Raw genomic sequence first — 26,403 nt, 5'->3', positions numbered from 1 at the left:
GCGATGTGATCACTAGTGATGTTACGTATTGCGCCGAGGCTTCGGAGCGTGTGTCGAGTAATCCCCGAAGCTTTTTGTGAAGCATGTATCGAGGCTTGTATCGTTTTGTCCAGTGACGTCACCGATGACAAACGAAGCCTTGCTGCCTGTCGATACCACGTGACTGCTTCACAAAGCGATTCAGATCGGTTGAACCGTTACCGCTTATAATACCCATGGATGTATAATAAGAACCATATTACCCCTCCTGTACCCGGGCCCGGTGACACGATGGAATCAAGAGAGCTCAGACCCTCACTCATATAGAGGTCGGAACATGTCATAAGTATAAATAGATACAAGCATAAATAAATGTAGGAATAAATAAATGAATAAATAAAGGAATAAATATGTTGCAGTGTTTTCAGGGAGCTTTAGTGTGTGTACTGTGGCTCAGCTGGAAAGCAGTTGACTCATGACCGCAGCGTCCCTGGTTCAACGACTGAACAACACATATTTTGTGTTGTTTATAAAAGCTACAGCTAAATGAGATAATGTAGTTAATAAATGTATTCTTTGATATGTATGTTTGATATAGCCTTTCTCCGGCTAAAACATGGTTAAGTTTACGAATATTATTAAGGAATACAAATCCCTCTTTGGAATGTTTAGCAGACTCATTAGGCTGTTCAATCACAATCATTAAACTGGAATAAATACAATATTTTAACATGAAAATATGATTTAATGTTCGTTGTTTAGAGTTATTCTAAGGCTTTACTCATTGGGAACTCGGTATGAGATAGAGCACACTGTTGAGATGTCCAATGTGCCTGTTTTACACACTTTGACCAACAGGGGGGTTTGTGTTCAGATGAAGCCCATGATGAAGCCTCATGAGATGAACTCTTTTGCGAACCAATTGGCTGGAAAGATTCAAAGCTTCATAAAGCTTCATCTCACCATCACTAGTCATCACTCATTCGCTTTCCCCACTTTTACCTTTAATTCAGGAACATAAAATGCACAACCAGTTTGACAATTTTCTGGATTTTTGGATAATACCTTCTCCTGACAGACAAGCTTTTAAAAGTGAGTTTTTTAAAAGATCAATCAGAGGCCCTCAAGTGTCACAGCCACAGGTGTAGCTCATTAGCAACAATCATGTCTCAATAGGTTGCAGCTGATGAGGTTAGTGTTGCCCTTCAACCTCATGGGTGAACAAATAATATAAAAGCTGTTGTTGGAGGCAGTAGAAGAAAGGACTAGTTTGGCCAGGATATAACAAGCAGGTGTTACACTTAAGCTTGTTTTGGTTAGCAAGTGTAGTTTGCTAGCAGCTAAGCTAGCTTTAGACACTGCAGACACATCAGTGGCTATGGCTTTGGGGTTTTGCATTGGGTAAGTTGTTTTTATGGTCAAATATAGGCCTGGACCACTCATTTTGTCGTTTTATATTCATAGACATTCTGCTCTTGTTTCAGTGTCGCTTTACTTCTGTCTCTGTGGTCAAGAGCAGAGACTGCTGGCATTCCAGATGGTAAGTAAAATAACAACCCATTGACATGTATTTAATGTTGTTCATATGTTGACCTAAACTTGTTTGTCCACATAGGAGTGCTTCGTATGGAGTGTCATGATCGTTACTTCATGATAGCTGTCGATCTCTCTTTCACTGGGGACGAACCTCACTTTGAGGCAGTTGGTAAGTTCTGGAGAACTTTATCGTGCTAGGCCAACACAGAATATTTTAGGAACTTCTTCCACATGAGTAGTGCACGTTCATCAAGCATCTTGAATTGATTGAACCATCATTTTACCTTTAGGAAAAACATGACCTTAATATTTTATTCACTGTTTGTTCACCAGTATACCTGTACTTTCAGGATGTTGGGAGTTAATATTGATATCATCGATCATTTTTATTTTTCTTCCAGATGAGACCGGTGCGTACGCTATCACTCAGCAGTATGCGGCACAGTGTGGCTACAGTATCAATGTTCACCCTCTACCAGGCCATGTGGAGCTCCGGGCCTCTTACTTCAGCTGTCAAACTCAGAACAAAGTGTGTACAAATTGCATTGAAAATGTATTTTACTGTGCAGGCTAGGCATCCTGTAATTTTCTGCTTGATTTTTAGGATGATGAAATGTTCACATTCAACTTTAACCTAAATGTGACACAAGAAGGAAAGGAGGTGACTTATCCCTTGCAAGACAAGACCTGTTCTCCATCTGTCCCCTGGTCTCCCAGAGAGGTTACCTGTGAGACCAACTACATGGAGGTAAGCGGGTTTACATCTGAGGTTGTATCTTATTATGGTGTATTTCAGATGGTGACTAATCATGACTTCTTTCCAGGTGTCTGTGAGGAGTGAAGTCACCTGTCCCTCTGGAACAAAGAAGGATGACTGGAATTCTCTCAAACCTGTAAGTTTAATTTCTTTCTGTGGAGAATTCCCTTTTTTTTTTCTCTCTCCGTTTTAAGGCTTATGGGTCACCTAATATGCTAAATACACTTTTCAGGGCTTTTTATACATAAACATGTGTCCCCTCTGTGTAAACAGATACTGAAAGTTTCAGGGAATAATATTCGCTCACTTTTTGTCCTGATCCATTTATATAAATACTATGAATAAACACTCATGTCAAAATGATTTATAAGCTTGTGTAACCATTAGCCAATCACCAACCAAGGTAACCCCCCCCCCCCACACCTTATCACCTGAATCTCCTCCTAGGGCACCATTATATTCTTTTTAACCAAATATCTCTGAGGGTCGTGGCTCCTTATTTTCATCTAAAGTAACAGACACAGATTCAGAGACCTATAAAAGGGACCTTTAAAATCTCTATCCAGGCTCATAGGTCCACCACTTCAGACTGGCAGGTGATGTTTCAGACAGATGACGAGCAGTTGCCGCCAATAAACATCTCAGACGCTCGTAAGCAGGGATATGTGTTTCTCTTGACTGAAGGAAGGCTGGTATTTCGTGCTCCGTATGGACAACCCGAGTCATTCAGCACGGAGGTAAACCATTGGTTAATAATGCCTATTTTGTAAATCTGAGCATAAGAGTTTCTAATGTAGCGCTCTCTCCAGGTCAATGGTGTTCCAGTAGAAACAGTACATGCAACTATATTCTCCAGACAAAGCTGGGTTGTCCTCATGGTTGACCTTGTGGCTGCTTGCTCCATGGGTCAGTATTTAAACACCTTCTTCTTTTTTTATGCTGTGGATTATTTTCCACTTGCTGGAAAAGTAAAGCTATGAATCTGATGTACTCTTGACAGATGAAGGCTTGTATAATGAAAGCGGCTACATGCTGTGGGAGACTCCTGAGATGCTGTACCCAAATCTAGATGGCCAACAAATCAACGTTGGTCTCCAGGGTCAACTTGTTGCGCAGCCAGTTGCAGAGGAGAGGGGCTACATTGTGGGGAAGCAGAACAACACAATCCAGATCTGCATTCCCGAAAATGCTGAAGGACGATACAGGAAGGTCAGAAATCAAAAACCTAAGAGCATAGATACACACTGGGGTTTGTAGGCTAAATTAAAGTAAGCAGATGCATTCATGGTCTCAATAAAACTCATAGTTCTCAAAGGTTCAAGATCATCTTTTAATGTTGGATATTCCAGATACTCAAAAGAGAAAACATTTAACTCTTACTAACTGGATCCGAACAACATTTGTACTTTACTTTTCTTAACAAACGATATGTATTTTCTTCAGAGTGCTGTGGAGGACGATCTCTACGAGTTTCATGTCTATCATCTCTACTTGGAACAAATCCTGGTGGATGAGGATCGTGTAGAAACCAGGATCCGCTCCCTCAGGACTTTGGCCACTCCCCTGCTGCCAAGCCCCATCTTCGCTGAAAACCAAACTGTTCTTGAAGAAAACATGTTCACGGTGTACCTCGGAGATGTCCCTGAAGACGTACAGTTGGCTGCTGTTCATTTGAATGGACAAGAATTTACAGTGCCCTTAAGCGTAAGCAGTTTCATTATCACAAAGGTTGTTCATCCCAACAACACTCATGGCTACAAACTGAAGGTGCCTTTTGAAGACCCTGTCGTCCTGCAACAGGTAAGGTGTTTTTTTAAATGTATTTTTTAAGGGATGACTCAAGTTTTGCAGCTTGACATGAGCTCAGTCATAATGAATTGTATTATGTCTCCTAGTTTTCTAAAACAGATGCTCTTCATTATATACTCAACATCAACTACACACTGACAGTTTTGCCTGAAAAGGACCTTTATTACCACATGGAATCTGTTGTAGCATTGGTCACAGATGTCTGTAAGTCCATACCGTTAAGTCTTTTTTAATCCTCTTTTTGTAATGGTGGCTAGCAGATTAACCAATTTTCTTGTAACAGCTCCTCCGCAATTTGATGCTATCTGCACGGAGTCTGGCATCAGCTTCAAGCTGGACCACCGGCCTTTTGACTACCTGTGGGAGATCACTATCGACTCAGACCTGCTGACATCAGAGCTGGCAGACCAGCACGGCTACACCATGATCAACGATAGCAACAGTCTGCTGCTCGAGGTGCCGCTCTTCTCTCGCGGCTACGAGTACAAGGTGAGATGAGACTGAGTGGCAGCAAATGCTCTTTATTTGACCGCTGTATTGATCAATGACTAAACTGCATATGTTTTTATAGAACGTATCCTTGAAGGGATTCTTTGGCACTTTTGAAATCATCATGCGGGATCTTGAAACATCAGAGGTCCAGGGATCGACTATCAAGACTTGTCCGTTCTCTCCCACAGAACTCATTAGTAAGAACATGCGTCTTTTTATTTTAAGATCTGTAAGATTTAGCTGAATTGAGGATAACTCGATGGTCTTCTCTCCAGTGTGTTCGACTGATGGGAGGATGACTGTGGTGGCTGACTTGGCTCTGGCCATCCCAAATGGAGGCAATCCTGCTAGAACCAACCTGAGAGACAAATACTGTGGCCCCAAAGAGACAGACGGCAGCAGGGCTCTGTTCTCTTTCTCCATCAACAGCTGTGGAGCCACAGTCAAGGTACCGCTGCTATATCTTTATCTTTGACACTGGCAACAGAAGGAACGTCTGAATGTCGTAAACTAAATGTGTCACCGTTTGCATCTTTTGCCTACAGCTCAACAGTGAAAATGTGACCTATGAAAATGAGATTTTCTATAGCAAGAAGTTCCCCAGACCTAGCCAGGTTGTTTCCGATAATGCTAAGGAAAGGTAAGTATCCCTTTTTTAGTCGGTTTTGTTTTAAAGGCAGAAATTGCTATCTGATGTGTGGGTGAATGTGCCTTTTCTTGCAGGGTGACAATGCAGTGTACCTATCCTCTCTCTGGTCTCCATCGACTCTTCTCAACGCACAGATTTGAGTCCGATGCAGCTGGAATCGGCAGCCTCCTCCATACCACACATCCTGCAGCAGGTAAAGTAGTTTGTTCACTTTCTCAAGGTGACCAGGTATTACTCTCCATATTCGATTTTAAGCATTTCTCTTTTTGAATGCCAGGTCTGCAGAGTCCCACAATCCAGCCCACTTCAGCTCTTACAACTACACTTGCTACAACCACACTTGCTGCCACAAGACGAGCTACAGGATCATACAAGCCTGCCCTCCACCCTCCTTCTCGCTATGTCAAAGTGGCTAGGTTTCGATATCCGGCCAACGCTAGGTTTCGATATCTGGCCAACGCTATGAATAAAGGTGAGAGCTTTAACCCATACATATACAAATCTCCCATTTTAAGTGTAGTATCTCACAATTGTAATGTTTTCTGTTCACAGGAGTTCGACAATCCTTGCAGACAAAACTTAATGCTGCCCATATTTGAAGGAAGTATAATTTTTAAATTTAATAAAGCTGTTTTCTTAAAAATGTTGTCTTTGTCGCATATCTGTCAACGCCTCCTAAACAAATTATTTTTGAAAGATGATAAGTACGTCTTATTTCGACAAAACACTGTAATTTTGTTTTTGCAAAATTTGACATGCTATACTTGGTAGTGTTTCTCATATTTTCGTCATGTCGTTTTTTTTACACGTATATTGTCGTTTCCGGCCTTATTTCGACATACTATAACAAGCCTTATTTCGATGTTCATTTTAATTTGTTCCATAGTATACTATGCCTTATTTCGAAATTGTTATGACGTACCTTGTCGTTTTTCTAATATTTTCAACATACTATGACTTTTTTGTTGCATATTGTATAGTATGTCAAACGGGTAGAAAATGACATTTCAGTATATGTCTTTTGTTCATCAGGTGAACTGTAAGTATTAAGCTAGAACTGAACATTTCATTTTTGCTTCAGATTGAATTCTTGGAATTTTATTTAAGTCCTTAGCAGAGGATACATTTTACTCATTTCTAAATCAACCCTTGTGTTAAGTGTGTAGGACTATCTGGATTGTATTTATTGAATACCAAGTCACTCCAATTTTAGCAGCTCTCCACTGGCTCCCAGTCAAGTCCAGAATCAAAGCTTTTCTTCTAACCTACAAAACACTAAATGGAAAGGCACCATCATACCTTAAATATCTTTAAATCCCCTCTTGTCCCTCTAGCCTAGGGCATTACGCTCCAAGATGGCAGGTCTTTAGTAAATCCCAGAGTCCGGAAAACCAGATCTGGAGTTAGAGCTTTCAGAGCCCAATGAGACAAATGTGTTTTGATATTGGGCTATAAAAATAATTTTGATTGCTGTGTTATTAAAATGTATTGTGCTTGAAGGAAGTCTAAGAGTAGCGGGGGTACAATAAATGAGTGATTGTGTTTATGAAAACTATAAATATACCTGAGCAGTTGAACAAGTGTAGCACAGGTTTGAACACAGATCCACTGTCAGTTATTGGCTGAAATGGAAGCTCTCCTCCGGTGCGTTTGTTTACTCACTAATCACATCTCTCCTGGATGTTAGGCTATTTTCAATACAACTGCTTTCATTGTGAGAACAGCTGCTGAGGTCACTGCAGAAAGCAGAACAGTGTATAATATATATCGCTCAATATATGTAACAGGCCAACATTTCACACATTATTTGTAGGCTTTAGGAGATATCTACAAATAAACAGTAGGGTTAGGGAGTGTATAGGTGTCTGTTGTAATGAATATGCCGCCAGTAAAGGGCGTTGTTTGACTAACAGGTGTGTGGGTGAGAGCGACTAGTTGATGTGACAGACGGGCAGGTCTCAGTAGCTTATCTGACGTATAATTGGTCAAAAATGGTACATTCTCCGTTAGCCTATTTAGCACATATTTGAAAATGTGTCGAGTTTTCGGGGGGCGGGCTAATGGAAGGCAATTTGAAATATGTCCAGATTCATAGGAGCAATGTGTATACCGCTTTTCCTGAATATTGGAAAACCTATATGCGAGTTGTTTGCAGTAATTTGTGGCATGTAAAAATTTAACATTCTCCGTTCGAGCGATCAACTATTCCTTCGCAATTTAGCATCACATTGAATATGGGCTGAACAGGAATTTTTTCGATCATTTCCCTAGGGATTATGTATTTTTACTGTAAATATCAATAAATGTGTATACAAAAAATTCTTATTTGCGACTACAATCAATGCTGCATATAGCAAAGAAACTCTTTCGTTCCGTGTAGCTTACCAAAACATTTGGAAAGCAATGTTTCCCTAGATTTTTAATTTTCAGATAATTGTATACTTTCTTTTTTTGGTTAAAGAACTGGTATCGTATGTCTTCTCAGGAACTGTTCCTGAAATGAAAATGTAAATCAGATTATTGTTGCATCAAATGGACGATGAGTTTGTCAATAGACTTACTGTTTTCACATCAAGAGGTGGAACCATTAATATAGCATCCTTTTATTTCTTCTGGTTTGAGCGTAAAGACAACAAAAAAACATTGAATGTTAGAACAAGTGTCAGGAACAAAGACTTGTGTTGAATGTTTAGATGCTACTATCGAAGGATAATGTCCATTGCATAACTGAATGCCCTTCACAGTAAACTTGTGCTTCTGACAGTATGTTTTTCAATTGTGCATGACTTGTTAGGTCATAGAATGAACTTTAAATAAGCTACTGTATAAACTACTTTGAAAGGCTAATATTTCAGACTAACTTAAATTCACTTTTAGACTACAAGGTAATAATGCCAAAATGTTTTGTGAATGTGTTTTCTCACTTGAAATGCACAGGTCACATGGAATCTTATCAATTCTGGTTAAGGCCACTTTCATAGTATCCCAATTATAATATTTGTATGCTACCGCTAAACAATTATCAACCATCAATTACAACAAGCAGTTCACACTTGTGTAGTCTAATAAAAAAAGAAACCGAACATTAGAAAAGGTTCATATTAAAGTGAAAGCTTTTGTAATGAAGTTGTTTGCCCATATATATTCCTGAATGAATGTGGCAAAAAACGACATTTAAAACAAACAGTCAAGTAATCCAAAGTAATGGTAGATAAAGTGTGACAATTAACTCCAGTGAGTTGGAACATGGGCAAGACCAAAACAAATGCATTTCCCCGTTCACTATAAATATTTCAACTTACAATGTTTGAGTTTCTTGCATATGAAAAAAAAAAATGGATCTAAGTGACTGCCCGTTTTTAATTTGCCATTAAAAACCTCAGTGTCAAATACACTGTCTGAGGTGTATCCTCCTGGGACCCGAGGAAAAAAATTGTTCTTGTGATTTCCTATCTAATTAGGGTTAAAAAAACATCTTGCAATTTAGACTTTTTTTATTTTATTTTATTTTAAAATGTTACAGTATGTCCACTGTTGAGGACGTCGGGACCATTAGTTTGAAAAGACAGCCAAAATTAACAGATGGACTATGTAACGTATTATGGTTATAGAGTGATATTAATACATTCACCTTTATTTAAAACATGAATAAGTAATTGATCTGAACATTGCTGTTTATTTGGTCAATACAAAACTAGCTTGTTTTTTGGTGAATCTTTCCAGATCTTCAAAGACTTTGTAGTCAATGTAGTGGGAAAGTACCTCATTGACTCCAGTCAGCACGGGCTGTAGGGTCATCTTGACTAGTTTTATGGATGTGGTCTCCATTTGACCTGCTCATAGAAACAAAGCTTGCATTCCTGAGGCAATTCTCATTTGTCATGGCTCCACTTAAAATAAAAACAACAATAAGACATACGTCCTACTCTTGGCCCACAGGGGGCCATGTCTTTCCAGCTCGTCCCTATCTGTATCTATGTATCTATCTGTGCGCTCATGGAGCATCCTGCATCTTTCCCCCCGTTCTTCTTGACCCTCTTCTATCCCAGGTGTGAAAGCCTCATCTCTGCTTCAGTTCCGTCTCCTGCAACAATATTGAGTCATAAAGTCCATGAAGACGGTCCTGACGTCCACTAGAATGGACATTTATAAAAGGCCTGTTATTTGAAAACTTGAATTATTTAATTGCTTTCAGAACTAATTCTATAGTTCCTCACATGTTAATAAACAAGAATATATATGATTTTCATGGTAAAAATGACAATTATTCAACAATATTTGACTTCTCCTCCTGCTTCTATACAATTTTGTTTTTCGTATGCCAGCCATTTTGGATGAAAAGAAAGAGGAACTTCCCAGCATGCAATTTTAACCAATGACATATCACTGGAAATACCAGGATGTCCTCTGTACAGCACATCAGGGACTGATAGAGTAGCTCAAAAGAGTAAAAGGAGATGCATGTTAACAAAATGTCCACTACAGTGGACATTTTCAATGGGCTGGGACCCAGGAGGGTATTCAATATAGTGTATTAACACATTCCAAGTTCAGCTTGAATAGGAATTCTTGTGACTTCCAAGTTAACATTTGTCACAAACATAATGGAGCCACGCTAACCAAGCATGTGTTGTTGCGTGCAGTGTGCTTTTATATCACATTTCAAGGTTCTTTATTTGTCGAACATAGCTACAGTGTAGTTATGTCGATGAAAATCTTGTGTCCCAGGCTTCTCCAACAGTGCAACACAAAACACAGAAAAATATAGTGCAAGTAAATACAAGAAGAAAAATTGTTTGAAATAGTGAAATAATAGTCTATGCAAGTCATTGAAATATGATATAGGTAAATAGATAAATAATTTTTAAGTAGCAGCGAGATGAATATCGTGGATGTTGTTTCAGCAGTTCAGGTGTTTAACAGTCTTATTGCCTGTGGGATGAAACTGTCCCTGAGTCTGTTGGCTTTAGTCCGGATGCTGCGGTACCGCCTGCCAGACGGCAGCAGACAGAACAGTTTGTGGCTGGGGTGATGGGGGTCTTTTACAATCCGGAGGGATTTCTTCCTGAGGCACTGGGAGTAAAGGTCCTCCATGGATGGCAGCTCCGTCCTGGTGATCTTCTGTGCAGTTTTCACCACCCTCTCTAAAGCCTTACGGTTGAGGGCGGTGCAGCTGCCGTACCAGGCCGTGATCCAGCCAGCCATGATACTCTCTATGGTGCACCTGTAGAAGTTGCAGAGTATTCATTGTCAATAGTCCCATTGATGGCGATGGGCAGGGCCGGTCCTGACCAATTTACTGCCCTAGGCAAGATTTTAGCTGGCGCGCGCCGCCCCCCCCCCAAAATGCAAACACTCACTATGACTCGCGCATGCATGCACGGTTGTGGCATGACCACCAAAACAGAAAGATATGGACACAAGATGTGTGCACTGCAAATGTATTTAGTATCCTATCCATTTGAACATGATTTAAGACATAACCTCCTCTTGGGGGGTCCGGGGGCATGCTCCCCCGGGAAGATTGATTTTTTTTTAATAATGAAGTTAAAAGCATCAATCTGGTGCACTTTGAGAGCAACATTAAGAGATCTATGGATACATCTCTCAACACCCATATGAAACAGAACTGTAAGCAGATTTTCTTTATGGATATTTTACAAATCACTCCCCTTTCAAACTGTATTCTTGTTTATTAATAACAACTTTTTTTACTGTCATATAGTATTTTATACTATAAGAGAGAATAGATGAAAATCTCTCAGTCTTTCAGAAGAGAGCTCTCCCCCCCGCGGCCGCTTACACAGTAAATTCCAATGTTAATAAAAGCTGTATACGTTTTTTGGGAGATTGACTTATTTTAAATGAACACAAATACAAAATTAAAACCTATAATTGCACACTAAAACCATTATTTCAAAAAAAGAACTCCTGAACCCCTGGGGCCTCATTTATAAAGGGATATACGCTCAAAAAAATGGCGTACGCCAGTTTCTACGCAATGTTTGCGATTTATAAAACACTAACTTGACGGGAAAATGTGCGGTCCTCCACGCAAACTCTAACCCATGCGTACGCACTAAGCACACAAACGGGAGAGACGAGAAACTGCGACACCGTTGGCAGAAGGAAGAATGGAGAGAAATATGTGGAAATAATATAACAACATATTAGTTGCATTTCCTCTAACCGGTGGATATAGAGTTGCTGCGGGGAGGGGGGGGGTTGAGATGCACAGGCTGCAGTGGAGACGCTGCGCACAGCTGATCGACAGCTGGGACACAAACCACCAAAGAAAACATAATTCAGATCCAGTCGTCATGACTCCACTCCGGAGGGATTCCCCGATCATTTCTTAAAGTTTCTCATCAAGGGGGGGTGTCCTGTCCCCGGTACAAACACACTGCCTGAGGAGGTGTCATTAACCTTTTTCGGACCACTCATTTATTTATTTTGGTGACGATCCGACCTCCATGCTGCTACTCTGGTTCAAACTGCATCCACCAAACAATATTATTTATCTCGACCTCCCCAAAATAACCAAAATCTGACACGGTGTGCGATGTCTTTTTTAGCTGTTCTGAAACCCGCAAAAGCTGCACTGCATTTCGAGTCGATTGTGATTTATAAAATGGAAACCGGCGAAGGAAGTGCCGTACGCACTTGTACGCAATGTTTGGTGAATTGGAAAATGTCTGTACCTATATTTTGGACTACGTAAGCAACCTTCCCACGTGAATCCTACGCATGGCGTTATAAATGAGGCCCCTGGTCTTTACTGGGGCGGTTCAACTTGATTTTGGGGCGGGGGTGCGCCATAGTTTATGGACGCAATATAGGCGTAGTTTTGTTAGTATAAGATGTACTTTGTTGATCCAAAATCGGGAAATTGTGTTATGAAATAAAAAAGAATTATTTTTTTTCCCGCGCAATTTTTTTGATTGATACGCCCTTAGCATTCACCAAAGGCCAGCCCTGGTGATGGGGGCGTGTCCCTCTCCCTGCTGCTTCCTGTAGTCCACAATCAGCTCCTTGGTTTTGCTGACGTTGAGATGGAGGTTGTTATCCTGGCACCAAGATGTCAGGTTTTCAACCTCTTCTCTGTACGCCATCTCGTCGGCGTCTGTGATCTGGCCGATGACGGTCGTGTCGTCAGTAAACTTCACGATGGTGTTGGAGCTGTGTGTGACCACGCAGTCGTGTGTGAACAGGGAGTAGAGGAAAGGGCTGAGCATGCAGCCTTGAGGGGCTCCTGTGTTGAGGATGTGATGTTTCCCACCCGCACTGCCTGGGGTCTGCCCGTCAGGAAGTTCAGGATCCAGTCACAGAGGGCGCTGTTGAGCCCGAGGTCTCTGAGCTTGATGACCAGCTTGGAGGGCACAATGCTGTTGAAGGTTGAACTGTAGTCAATGAACAGCATTCTCACATATGTGTTCCTCTGGTCCAGGTGTGAGAGGGCAGTGTGGAAAGTGAGGGCTATGGCGTCGTCTGTGGACCCGTTTGCTCTGTAGGCAAACTGCAGGGGGTCCAGAGAGTCAGGGAACGAGGAGGTGATGAAGGTTTTGACTAACCGCTCAAAGCACTTCATTATGATGGAGGTGAGTGCTACTGGGCGGTAGTCGTTGAGGCTGCTCATTTGTAGTCTGTCATTGTTCTTAGAACCGCCCACATGTTCCGGGTGTTACAGCCTTTGAAGTCAGATTCCACCTCGTCTTTTGCCGCGTTCACACTGCGGTACTTTTCCCACAAAGGTTCATGCGAACTTAGTTCATGATCGCGTTCACACCAAAAAGAGCCGGTACTAAAAGTAGTTCATGCGAACCTTTTTACCCCCTCGAAAGTCCCTGCTAGAGAGCAGGGACTTTCGAGCGGCTCTTTTTTGAGAAAAGAGCTATATTTCTGATTGGCTGGGCGGATTGCAAACCACGCCCCGTAAAACTCCCAAAAAGTTTTGTGAAGCCGCCATTTTATTATCCTCGCATTAGCATTAGCATTAGCCCAGCACAGAAAGACAGAGAGACTAACTTATGGCAACACAAAATAAAACATGGGAGCGGTGGAGATGAGGAGGTGTCGGCGTTCTGGAGATTTACTCTGAAGGCTTCAGTAGAAGCTGCTGGGACTCCCAGGGACTTTGGGCGGCAGTATACGCCGTGAAGTGGTTTGCGGCCTGCCAGTAAACCCCAAGCAGAAGAAGAAGTGACGTCAGCGGCTTCATTTGCCTAATCCACCCCCAGGGACTTTTTCTGGTGTGAACGCGATCTGTATTTAGTTCATGCGAACTAAAGAGTTCGCATGAACTAAGTTCGCATGAACCTTTGTGGGAAAAGTACCGCAGTGTGAACGCGGCTTTTGTATTGTCTCTTTGCACTGCAGATAGCTCTCCAGAGTTCATACCTAGATTTCCTGTACTCCAGCTCTGTGCGCACTTTCAGCTTGCCACGCGCCTCACCGTTTATCCAGGGCTTTTGATTCGGGAATGTTCGTAATGGATATGTAATATGGATTTTAGGTCAGAATTGTCTAAATACTGTAATTGTCACAGAAAAACAAAAGTCAGCTTTCCCTCGCACTCTTCCAATACATTTGAATCTCAAACCCTCTAGCTAGGTTCAACCTTGCAGCTCAGAAATCATGCTCTTAAACAGGGAGGGTGGAACACCTTTAGGTTGTTATGAAAGGCTCTTTAAGCTAAATAAAGAGCCCTTGTACAAATACATTGGTACTTTCATGTTGCATTTATTTGATAAGTCAAGAATTTTAAAGACAAATGTATTACGCTTTACATTTAAAAATGTAAAGCAAAGTAGTTACAAAGCAATAAATGGATTCAATTTCATTTGCGATTGTCCTTTGGCTCCTGCAAAAGAGAATTCATTAAGGATTACAAAAGTAATTTAATTTTCACAACCATTTCAAACAACTAACCTTTCTTGGGAAGATTCTTCAGAAAGCTGGATACTTTGATGTATTTAACAAGAGGCTGGTACCCAGGTCTCATTGACACAGGTCTTCTGGAGCGTCTGGTAGTGTACACTGGAGTTTGAAACACTGTAGTTGGCTCCATGGTGGGACTCAGTAGACCTAAAGACCAAACAGATTGTCAGAATTTCATTGTGAATATAATGATGTTTATTCAGGTCAACCACTTACCTTCAGTAGAGTGTGCAGAATGAACAATGCGACCAAAACCGGCGTTATCAGACTCAAACTTGTATACTGAGAAGAGACGGAACAGTCCAGACAGAGGATATGTACACTGCATCGTCACCCTGCAAGACAAACATTGGATTAATAAGTTCATTAAAAAAAAAAGGCTAAACGGCCAAGAGTTTGGGTTAAATATACACCTGTCAATATCATTGCTAGGATCTGCTGGATTTTTCAGAGCACGTAGCTTCTTGCTGTAGAAAATCTCATTTTCATACGTCACATACTCCTTGCTGAGCTGGAGAAACAAAGCATAAGAATTGAGTGAAGGCACAGCACTATAACAGGATCTAAATGTTATTTCTTTGGAATGAGTATAACAGGAGCATTAGGAAGCAGCAGTACCTTGACTGTGGATCCACAGCTGTTGAGAGAGAAAGAGAACAGAGCCCTGCTGCCGTCTGTCTCTTTGGGGCCACAGTCTTTGTCTCTCAGGTTGGTTCGAGCAGGATTGCCTCCATTTGGGATGGCCAGAGCCAAGTCAGCCACCACAGTCATCCTCCCATCAGTCGAACACACTGACGAAAGAATGGATTAGTGCAAATTTCAAATATATGAACATTCCACTGGAGCTAATGGTAAAGAGCAAACAAGTCTTCTTACTAACGAGTTCTGTAGTCGTGAACGAACAAGTCTTGATAGATGAGCTTTGGACTTCAGATGTTTCAGGATCCCGAATGAGAATCTTGAACGTACCAATGACTTCCTTCAAATTAAAGCTCTATGAAAAACAGATTAGTCATTAACTCGATTTACAAAACAGCACACTAAAGAGTGTTTGATGCCGATCCGTCTCATCGTACCTCATACTGGTAGCCTTGACTGAGAAGGGGCACTTCAAGCAGCAGACTGTTGCTATCGTTGCTTATGATGTAGCCGTGCTGGTCTGCCAGCTCTGATGTCAGCAGGTCTGAGTCGATAGTGATCTCCCACAGGTAGTCGAAAGGCCGGTGGTCCAGCTTGAAGCTGATGCCAGACTCTGTACAGAGAGCATCAAAGACTGGTGGCGCTGTTGAACACAGGACAAGTATAGAAGACAATGGTTGCTATATGCACAAGTAAGTTTAACCAAGGCAACACATATGGTAGGCAACTTACAGACGTCAGTAAAGGCCTTGACTGATGCCAGGTGGTAAAAAGGCTCATTTTCAGGCAGAACCGTCAAGGTGTAGTTGATTTCTAGAGTCTGCTGCATGGCTGCATCTGCTTTGGAGAACTAGGAAAAAGAACATACAAGTTTCACCAAAGCAGGGTGAAGTTTCCATGAATATGGACTAAGTATTTCAGGACCTTTACCTTCTGCCTGATAACAGGGTCAAACATCGACACCTTCAGAGTGTAGCCATGATTGTTGTTTGGCTGAATAACTTTTGTGATGGTGAGGCTCCTTTCATTCGAAAACGGAGCTTTACATTTGTGTCCATTCAAATTAACAGCCGCCAACTCTACGTCTTCAGGCACGTCGCCGAGGTACACCGTGAACACACGCTCCTCAGGAACTGTTCCTGAAATCAAAATGTAAATCAGATTATTGTTGCATCAAATGGACAATGAGTTTGTCAATAGACTTACTGTTTTCACTGAAGAGAGAGCGTGGCAGCAGGGGCGTAGCCAGTGTCCTGTGAGCACGAAGTCTGGTGTCCATCTGGTCTTCACCGAACAACATTTGCTCCAAGTACAGATCAAAGATATAGAATTCGAAGAGGTCACCAGACACCAAGCTCTGCAAATACAAAAGAGCATTCAGCCAAGTGTGCTTCTAGACCGCAAATCTTATTATATCAGTGCGTCCTGACCTTCCTGATTGCTCCTTCTGCATTATAGGGGATGCTGATCTGGATAATGGTATTTTGCTTCTTCACAATGTAGCCCCTCTCTTCTGCAACTGGCTCCTCCACAAGTTCACCGTTTACTCCAATTTTGACCTGCGCCTCATGTTGACTAGTCATCAGCGGATGCAGCACCTCAGGAGTGTCCCACATCATGTAGCCGCTGTCATTATATGATCCTTCATCTGTGGACATTACAAAATTAAAGCTTTGGTTGTTGTACCGTCAACAGGAACAAAATATAAGCCTCGCCCTTAAATATTGTAATACTGACGCATTGAGCAAGCAGCCACCAGGTCCACCATGAGGACAACCCAGCCCTGTCTGGAGAACAGAGTGGCATGGACCGCCTCTACTGGAACACCATTCACCTGGAGACAGAAACGCAAAGTCAAAACTGGTTTTGGACTCCGCTTTACAAGACAGGTATTGAACTATGCAACTAAACAAAGTCATTGACAATATCTTGTACATTTACCTCAGTGCTGAATGATTCAGGTTGTCCATACTGGGTACGTAAAACCAGCCTGCTGTCCGTCAAGTCAAACGAATAGCCCCGCTTATGAGCTTCAGAAAGGTTCATTGGCATCCCCTGCTCCTCACTGCCGTGCAACATAACCTGCCAGTCTGAACTTGCTGAGGTATAAGCCTAGAAGAGAAATACTTCATGGTTGTGCTCATTGAAGCTATAGCAATATAAAACTGTATGAAAGTTGAAACGTACTGATTTTAGAGCAGCATTCCAGTTTTCTTTCTTTGTCTCAGATGGACAGGTGACCGCACCATTCACTGACACCTACAGAGAAACAAAGATTAGTTCAGATTTAAAACAAATTCCAAAATACTAGACAATGTAACTATGCTTACTTCCATGTAGTTGACCTCACAGGTAACCTCTCTGGGAGACCAGGGGAGAGATGGAGAACAGGTCTTGCTCAAGGCATAGCTGACAATCTTTCCTTCATTTACAACAACCAGGTTGAAGTTGAACTTGAAGACTTCATCATCCTAAAATATAGAGCAGAATGAAGGGGTTGCCACACAACACGAACAAATACTGTTAAAATGCCAAGTGTACCAACGTTGTTTTCAGTGTGGCAGCTAAAGTAAGAGGCTCGGAGCTCCACATGTCCAAGCAGAGGGAGAACACCGATACTGTAGCCACACTGTGCTGCCCTGTGCCTAGTGATGGGGTACACACCGCTCTCATCTGGAACGACAATCACATTAGTTATTCAACCCTACAATTAGCTGCATTAGTGAAATTGTCTTTTTCAGGCCACACTAGTTGTCTTTTGATCGGATGGTACATTTTAAAAAAGGGGTAGCAATTTGTGACAAAGCTGTGCAGGACTTACCAACTGCCTCAAAGTGGGGTTTATTCCCAGTGAAGGCGAGATCAACAGCTATCACGAAGAAGCGATCATGACACTCCATATTTATAGCTTCTGCAGAAACAATTAAAAGTTGTCAAACTAGTCCACAGTTTAGTGTGACTATAGGGCTGCTCAATTATGGCAAAAATCATAATATCGATTATTTGGGTCAATAATTTATATCACGACTATTAAAAACGATTATCCATTTACTTTGAAAACATCCATATATTGAAAAAAAATGTGAACAGTATGTTTTGAACAGTTGATTACCCTAACTTTAAGTATAATTCAACTGAAAAACAAATACATTTTTTTTTTTTTTATTAAAATTAAAAAATCGTTTTATTTAGATTATGTTGTTTTCATAATCGTTGCAAGCCAAAATCATAATTGCGATTAAAATACGATTAATTGAGCAGCCCTAGTGACTATAAGCAAACATTTCATCTCTTACCATTGGGAACATCACATTTTGCAGTTGCCCACATAGAGAGGAGCAAGGTCACCCTGTAACACAAAGGCATAGAGTATCCACAAATAAAAAAAGGTGAACTATTGTCCACAAACAGTTTGAAAATGTTCAGACAACCAACTTACCCAAGGCAAAGGTGAATAGCCATAGCAACTGATGTGTTGGCAGTGTCTAAAGCTAGCAAACTACACCTGCTTCAACACAAGCTCAAAGGCAACACTTGCTTGGTGTATATCCTGACCAAACTAGCAACATGACATGCTGTCTGCTAGACCAGCTTTTATAGGCCTGTTTATTCACCAACCAATCAGAGGCAGTCAGGTGTTACAGCCACAGGTGCTGCTCATTAGCAATCAAGCTAGCGCTCAAGCACCACCTTTCAATGAGATGAAGTGAGTAAGCATGTGAATGAAGTAGTTTTATTACCACGGCTCTTAAAATGCAAGCCGAAATTGTCTGCAGAAATTAGTTGAATATTTCAACCTGCTATGACAGGAAAATGTCATGCCATTAAAGATAAACTCATCATGTTTGAGTCTACATTTGTTTCAACTAGTGATGGCGAGATGAAGCTTTATGAAGCTTTGAAGCTTTCCAGCCAATTGGTTCGCAAAAGGGTTCATCTCATGAGGCTTCATCATGGGCTTCATTTGAACACAAGCCCCCCCTGTTGGTCAAAGTGTGTAAAACAGGCAGGTTGGACATCTCAACAGTGTGCTCTATCTCATACCGAGTTCCCATTGAGTAAAGCCTTAGAATAACTCTAAACAACGAACATAAAATCATATTTTCATGTTAACAATATTGTATGTATTCCAGTTTAATGATTGTGATTGAAAAGCCTAAGGAGGCTGGTAAACATTGCAAAGAGGGATTTGTATTCCTTAACAATATTCATAAACTTAACCATGTTGTAGCCTGAGAAAGGCTAAACCATATCAAAGAATACATTTATTAAGTACATTATCTCATTTAGCTGTAGCTTTTATAAACAACAAAAAATAAGTATTGTTCAGCCGTTGAACCAGGGACCCTGCGGTCATGAGTCAACAGCTTTCCAGCTGAGCCACAGCACACACGCTGAATCTCCTTGAAAACACTGTAAGATATCTATTCCTGTATTATTGATGTTTTTATTCCTACATTTATTTATGCTTGTATCTATTTATTATGACATGTTCCGACCTCTATAAGTGAGGGTCTGAGCGCTCTTGATTCCATTGTGTCCCCGGGCCCGCCGGGTACAGGAGGACTAATATGGTTCTTCTTATTATACATCCATGGGTATTATGAGCGTTGTAGTTCAACGGTTCAACCGATCTGAATGGCTTTCTGAAGCAGTCACGTGGTATCGACAGGCAGCGAGGCTTCGTTTGTCATCGGTGACGTCACTGGCCCAAAACGATACAAGCCTCGATCATACAGTCTATGGCCTCGATACATGCTTCACAAAAAGCTTCGGGGATTACTCGACACACGCTCCGAAGCCTCGGCGCAATACGTAACATCACTAGTTTCAACCACATAGACACATGATGATTTGACCTGGTATTTAGGTAAACGTTTTTTTTTTTTAAACCACCAAATAGTTGATACTTAATTATTTTACAAAATAAAACAATAACCTTTCATTTATTTTTTAAAAATCTTGTCAGGATAAACAAGAAAGAAGTAATAAATAAAATGCAACATACATTTATTTATTTGATTTACAGGACAAAAATGCAGCAACCCATTTTCAGAGCATCAGTATCAGCAGAATGGAGACACGCGTCCATGTGATCCACACTGAAAGTCAGGAAAAGGGGAGAATTACACAATTTTAAATGAGTAAATTATATCATTCCACTTTATTAATCTCCCTATTTCAATTTTAATTCAAAGTATGTTGAGTTATGGGTGTGTAGAGTATTTAGCACAGTTTCAACAATAATAGACACAGTATGAATAAAGTTTCACCACCAAGACGGTCTTGCAGTCCCTCCAAACTCCATTTTCTTCAGCCTGATTGGAGTGAATATATAAATCACACATTTATATTATTAATATGAATTTTGAGTCATAGATCGACTTGTCATTTTATTCCAAAATACAATCTGAAGTCACACACACACCTATGTTTGCAGCTTCCCTGCGTGGGCGTCTGATGTGCACAGGTGAAAGGTCCAGAGAGTTATTTAAAGGCTGTTGGATAGCATGAGTTGTAGTATGGTTTGCTGGGTAGCGACACTGAATTGTCAACCTAAAACAGACAAAGTATAAACATTATTATCCGGTTTAAACACTGCTTGATTGAGTTTGTATGTTTCCCACCTGTATGGAGAATCTCTGTGTATGAGAGGATCATCCGGAGGCAGAAACTCTTGAGTGTAACTGATCTGATTTTCATAAACAAGGACATTTCCCTCAGTCTGAGGAAAATCGGATAAGATCAGAAACACGCCAGAAAACATATTTTGAGTGTGAATTTGTATCAATTAAATTCTCCCACAGTGACAGTCGTCCCACAGGAGTCCAGGCTGAAGCTGAACAAGGCTCTGGTGCTGTCCGTCTCCACGGGAATACAGCTGGGGTCCAATAGGGTGGTCCGGTTGGGGTGATTGGGCGGGATATTGTGGGTGGTGTCGACGACTGCTACCATCCTCCCTTCTGGCAAACATACTGCCAGATAAACAGTCTGAGTGAGGAGACTAATAGAAACTAAAGGAAAATGTGCTTCAGTTTGAGCTTGTGAGGTTTACCTAGTAGTTCCTGGACAGGAAATGTACATTTAAGGACAAGAGTGTCCTTTGCTTTCAGAGAGTCAGCGTCCACAACAGACACTTCCACTCCAGAGACAAGACCCTGCAATGTCAGCTCCTGCATGGGGGAAAAAGAAGCAAACCAAAGAAGGAATCTTTTAAAGTCAAATACACTGTAAATGCAAAAAAAAGTTTGGGGAGTTTTTTAGCAAAAGCATAGACAGATATATCGCCTTTAATTCCTCCCTGGAAAGAGCTGCTAGCTAAAAGTGTACAAAATACACTTATAATTGATATTTTCAATTGGGCCATTCTTTTTGGTGGCTTAAATACAAGCAGTACATTGTTTTGCCTCTTTGCTCCTGATGTTTCTCAAAACTGGAGGCATGCTAACCACCAACTGCATATCCAAAACCTAAAGTAATTGTTAAAAACACATCAGGTCAATATAAACTTTGATTGATCACCACGTAGTTCATCCATGGGCTGTAGCGGGGGATCTCAACAGTAAAGTAGTCCTCATCCGCCTCCATCACAAACCCACCCATCTCCACCAGGTCCCAGTCCAGTTTGTGAGCTCCGAGGAAGAGCTCCCACTGCAGGTCCTCCTGGGCCCCGTGGTGCAGCAGCACCAGCAGGCCTCTCTCTGTACACTTTCCCTCCAGCTTGGGGGAAGTTGGAGCTGATAGATAGGGTATCATCAACATATTGATTTAAAACTGGTCGGGAGCAATGGTGATGTATCAATAACTCACCTGTGTATTCAACATGATGCTCTATAGTGGCTCGATGGTAAAACTGCTCTCCATTGGGTAAGATGTTAAAGGTAAAGGTGAAAGAGAGGCTGTATGTCTTGAAGCCACCACCTATGTACTGGGATTACACAGCAGGGTCATATTTTTCAGCTTCTACACATAGTACAACTGGCTCAGTGTTGGTAAATCTCACCTCTGGGATTATTTTCTGGTGTGACAATGGGAAACGAAGCTGGTAGGATTGGCTCCCGTTTGAGTGGGAGAGCCTGGACACACTGAGGTCGTCTGTTTCAGTTTGGGTCCAGGTTAGAAGCTCGCCTCCACCGTCTAATGTCACCTTCTGGAGGGAAACATCAGGGGCAAAGAGGCCTAAAGTGACGGAGAGCAATCCTAAGGATGGGACAAAGTCTTTACAGAGAGAGTGGAATATTTTAAATACTTTTTTAAATCATAAATAGACCACCCCAAAAAACATAACAAACTTTAATTATTATTTCCGTTTAAAATAACAAAAACAACATTTGTCTGCCATTGATTTACATCACAATATGCCAACTGCATGCAAAAATAAAAACGTTTTAAATTACAATGGTGTCCAAGGCCAACAATGTGTTATTATTTCTCTTACTATCATTCCAAATCCAGAATAAAAAACTATTTTTGTGTAGTTTTTAATAACGCAATGTTCACATCGTTATGCTACAATAAGAGAAGGGTAAAGGGGAGCTTTGCAATGCAACCATAACTGCTTTTGTCAAATCAATATATCTTCTACTATTAAATAACATAACAAAACCAGTTCAAACCAGTTAGCATGGTTAAAGTAGGCCTTACTGCTGGTGAAGACTGGGATTTGAGGGATGAGAGGAGTCTTAAGGAGCCTGAAGGAGCGATGCTGTGTTAGAGGCCAGCGCTCGTCCTCCCACTGACTCATGAAGGACAAATCCACAGACATGGACTGGCTGTACTGACCTCTCACAACACCACTCTGGGAGATTCACAGCAAGAAAAACAATTGAGAAACATGTGCAATCAGTTGTCTTTAGCAAAGAATTGGAGAAATGTTACACAATTCTCTGTACAACACATTTGGTTGCATACCTTCATGTGTCCACCTGGGGCTGCTAGAGGAATCCTGACCTCCACTTTTCCCTCCTGCAGGCTGATTTTGTATCCCCTCTCTTTATATCCAGACTCACTCAGATCCTGGCCGTTCACTCCGATCTTCATGCCTCTGTACCTGAACTCACCATGGACTAACGGTGTCAGGATGTAAGGAACAGTCCACAGCAGATCAGAGCCATCTGCTGAAGCCTCGTCTGGGTGTGAGAAAGGAGACATTTTACTCTGGTATTTGCACAATAATGTAATATTGATAAAGCGTACTCACTCAGAGCACAGGCGACAGTGGTGTTAACAGCTAGGAAGCTTCTCTGGAGTCGGTACCGGATAGTTGCTCTGACAATCACTAAATCCACTCCTCTCTCCTGGGAAAAAACACCCACACAAAGCAACCAGATAAATAAAAACAAAGCATGCCTAATCTCGAGTAAACAATATCCATGAATGGGCACCTTGACTAAGTATGAGAGCGGGGAGGAGTAGGGACAGCGGAGGCTGAGGTGGGCGCCTCGCAGTGAGATGTGGTAGCCCAGAGCAGCAGCCTCTTTCCGGGAGAAGAACCTCGCTTCCTCTGGTGGCTGGGAATCATAGTGGAACATCACAGCCATGTCTGCCTCATCAACTCCCTGCTCAGAGACAAAGAGATGCTCAATGAAGTCATTTGTGAAGCAAAATTGGAATATATAATTTAAAACATATTCTTCCTGCAAATATGAAGAAACCTTTTGGTGCTATATATCGTAGGATTTCTAGTCAATGATTGTGACAACAAATACAGAATCATGAAAAAAAAAACACGTCTGCTATTTACTTATGAAGGACTTATATAGAATTAATTATTTTATTAATTTACATAGAATTTAACCTCATTTTATTCACCCAAACTTTTGCATGTTGTTTTCATCGTACAGTTCTATATGCAAAAGAGGGGGCTGCAATTCATGAAAAGTGTGTCATACTTTTCGCCTACTGGTTGATCAACTTGTGAGTGCAAGGATTTACCATATTTAATTACCTTCTCATTTGTTGATGTAATAGGCAGGAAAGGCTGCTGGATGGACACCTAGATAGGAAAAGAGCAGAGTTGAGATATGGTCTATACAGTAAGCCCTAGTACGTGTTTTTAAAAGGCTTACATTCAGAATTAAACCTAAACCTGTGGATGTGATTACATAAATCGGCCAGTTATTAATTCACCTCCATGTAGTTCTCCTCACAGACGATCTCTCTGGTGCTCCACTGCCCCCAAAGAGAGCAGTGGAGCTGGAAGGGATACGCTGCAACCTTCCCATCCTCCTGCAGTTTCACAAACCAAAGACGCAGGTGATAGTCTGTGCCTCCCTGCAGAAAGATACAGTGATGTGAGGAATGCAACCCTGCGATATATATCAAAGCTTAACAATGTCAAAAAACCTACCTCGCTGTGGACATGACAGGCCAGGAAGGAGGCACGAAACAACAAGTCTCCAACATCATTGGCCAGGACAGTGTAACCACACAGTGTGGCCTCATGGTCAGACAACGAGTGGAATCCATACCGGTCTGGTGGTTCAGAGTTAAAAGGTCATCAACATATACTTTGTTGTTATCTAAATTAATTAACCATCAATTTAGGAAAAACAATCTTGAAGAAAATAAAGATACTTACCTTCAAGGTCAAAGTGGACCCTCGAGCCAAGGAAGCTGGACTTGACAGAAAGCCAAAAGTGACGTTCAAGACATTTGGTCTTAAATGTTCCTGAACACATTAACACTGGCATGAGTTCCCAAGTAATTCCAAAACAATTTTTTTTTAAGGGTTTAATTTAATGTGAATATTCATTCAAGTGGTATTTGTATGATTCTGCATAGTCTAACTCTAAGACAAAAAATGCATGCAATAGGGGCAAACATTTCCCATTATTGTATAGACTTTTTGAGGGACTTTAAATACAAATATATTAAAATGAATTAATATTATTTAGTTTTACATAGCGTAAAAACACTTTTCTTATGAAATGCATACTCATGGTAGACAATGCATTGCTTTGAACATACCTTTGACTATTTATATGTGGCATTATTATAACTCCTAAATTATAAAGCCATGTTTGCTCTTATTAGACAATGTAATCTTAATGAAGGCAATAAAATAAAAGCACACTGTATTGTAAACCTCATTATCTAGTATCATTTCAGACAGGAGCTCTCCGAGAGTGATACAAACTATGTTATTTATATTTACTATGTCTTTGACATAGGTATTTTAGATGTATGTACACATTGTTACTAAAATGGTCTTACCTGTCGGCACCATGGTCGGCACTGGACTGGTGACACAGAAAGATGAGGTGAACAGCAACACCACACTGAAACAAATATATTCGTTTTAGCATAGGCTAGGGTTTACACTTAAACCATGCGTGTATCTTCAACTTGTTAACTTACCCACACAAAATATGGAAAGATACTTTCATTTTGAAAAAGCAAATGTAAACTGAGTTCACTCAAAGCTATAGGTCTCGATTTGAAAGCTGTCAGTAGCGATGGCAGTTTGACACTGAAGCTTTGAACGGAGCTTCAACCCTGGACTTCCTATTCCATAGAAGCAGTAGAAGCTTCTCAATTCTTAAATTTCCCCTCCTCGACTCCCCTCCTCGAGACTTAGTCACGCCCACAGGAGATGCGAGCGGAGGACCGAGGAGGGGAACCGAGGAAAGAGGAGGGGAAGCAGCAGACGTTTAAAGAAATGAGAACTCCTCTCCTCTGAGCGGTCATATTAAAGCGACGTCCGTTCATTATTACGTGGCAACAGCTGCATCAGCTGTCGAGTGTTTTGTCATATTTTATAATCTCTGTTAGATCAACTGAACATTGTTCCCCCACATATTTACTTTGAATTCATTGAGAGTGCGGTATAATGAGACAATACCAGGCTACAGATGCGGACACACACACACAAATATATGTATATAAATATATGCAATTTAAAGTATGAGAGCACTCTCATAATAACGTAACACAATCAGAGACTGGATATATCATTTCATCAAATCCCTCTCCTCGACTCCTCGACTCCTCTGTCCTCCGGTAGTGACCCGGAAATGAATTTTAGCGCGCCATGTTGAAGGACATCCCATTTCTCTAAATGCACGTCGAGGACCGAGCATCGAGCATCGAGGAGGCTCTCTGGAGGAGCTCTAACCGAGGATACACTGATGGGTCCTCCATGGTCCTCCACGGCTCCTTCGCGGATGCATTTCCGGGAACAGAGATGTTTCAAAGAGTCGTGACGCACGGCCGGACTTATCTCAGCCAATGACAGCTCTGCATGCATCCCCTGGATATTATTTTAGAAACTGCTTTCATCGCGATGTTTACAGAGAGAACAGCTGTGAGGTCCTGCAGAAAGCAGAGCAGTGTGTATAATATATATCGCTCAGTAGAACAGGCCTACTCTCTTTATTTGCTTTAGTTTAGTAGTAGATATCTACAAACAAAGAGTCGATATTTTTCTAAAACCATTCAGTGCTTCACAATAAAATACACAACGGCTGTAGCCTGTTTTAGGAGCTGTATGTGCGTGCGTGCGTGCGTGCGTGTGTGTGTGTGTGTGCGTGTGGTACAGTGTGTAGGTGTGTGTGGTACAGTGTGTGCGTAGATGCAGCGGACAGACAGGTCTGTTGGTTTGGTG

The 26,403-nt window shown here is 41.3% G+C and overlaps 3 protein-coding genes across 3 annotated transcripts; 1 reads left to right on the top strand and 2 right to left on the bottom strand.

Moving 5' to 3' along the window:
• The first annotated feature begins 1,228 nt into the window (after positions 1–1,228).
• On the top strand, positions 1,229–5,865 carry LOC117463467 (uncharacterized). The gene is made up of 18 exons (XM_034105706.2): positions 1,229–1,380; positions 1,464–1,519; positions 1,595–1,684; positions 1,917–2,044; positions 2,120–2,263; positions 2,340–2,408; positions 2,839–3,009; positions 3,082–3,178; positions 3,273–3,481; positions 3,716–4,072; positions 4,168–4,285; positions 4,365–4,570; positions 4,653–4,770; positions 4,849–5,021; positions 5,119–5,213; positions 5,297–5,415; positions 5,500–5,694; positions 5,775–5,865. The coding sequence occupies exons 1-18, from the start codon at positions 1,358–1,360 to the stop codon at positions 5,819–5,821; spliced, it is 2,415 nt and encodes an 804-aa protein (XP_033961597.1). The 5' UTR covers positions 1,229–1,357; the 3' UTR covers positions 5,822–5,865.
• An 8,076-nt stretch (positions 5,866–13,941) lies between these two features.
• Positions 13,942–18,347, bottom strand: LOC117463468 (uncharacterized). The gene is made up of 19 exons (XM_034105707.1): positions 18,238–18,347; positions 18,095–18,147; positions 17,620–17,709; positions 17,344–17,471; positions 17,129–17,269; positions 16,986–17,057; positions 16,740–16,910; positions 16,536–16,632; positions 16,229–16,446; positions 16,005–16,155; positions 15,729–15,937; positions 15,531–15,648; positions 15,236–15,441; positions 15,036–15,153; positions 14,778–14,950; positions 14,573–14,670; positions 14,376–14,494; positions 14,151–14,306; positions 13,942–14,082 (listed from the first exon to the last, which is right to left on the bottom strand). The coding sequence occupies exons 1-19, from the start codon at positions 18,258–18,260 to the stop codon at positions 14,033–14,035; spliced, it is 2,391 nt and encodes a 796-aa protein (XP_033961598.1). The 5' UTR covers positions 18,261–18,347; the 3' UTR covers positions 13,942–14,032.
• A 1,464-nt stretch (positions 18,348–19,811) lies between these two features.
• On the bottom strand, positions 19,812–26,058 carry LOC117463829 (uncharacterized). The gene is made up of 19 exons (XM_034106299.2): positions 25,158–26,058; positions 25,014–25,078; positions 24,379–24,468; positions 24,148–24,272; positions 23,928–24,071; positions 23,746–23,793; positions 23,183–23,356; positions 22,999–23,095; positions 22,710–22,927; positions 22,443–22,596; positions 21,802–21,998; positions 21,609–21,726; positions 21,321–21,535; positions 20,854–20,971; positions 20,604–20,773; positions 20,426–20,523; positions 20,227–20,354; positions 20,072–20,116; positions 19,812–19,900 (listed from the first exon to the last, which is right to left on the bottom strand). The coding sequence occupies exons 1-18, from the start codon at positions 25,184–25,186 to the stop codon at positions 20,112–20,114; spliced, it is 2,193 nt and encodes a 730-aa protein (XP_033962190.1). The 5' UTR covers positions 25,187–26,058; the 3' UTR covers positions 19,812–19,900; positions 20,072–20,111.
• Positions 26,059–26,403: the final 345 nt, after the last annotated feature.

This window comes from Pseudochaenichthys georgianus, chromosome 18 (assembly GCF_902827115.2).
Source record: "Pseudochaenichthys georgianus chromosome 18, fPseGeo1.2, whole genome shotgun sequence".
In the NCBI taxonomy this organism is placed as follows: Eukaryota; Metazoa; Chordata; class Actinopteri; order Perciformes; family Channichthyidae; genus Pseudochaenichthys; species Pseudochaenichthys georgianus.
The sequence above is the reverse complement of the archived record's forward strand: the minus strand, read 5'-3'. Positions and strand labels throughout refer to the sequence as shown.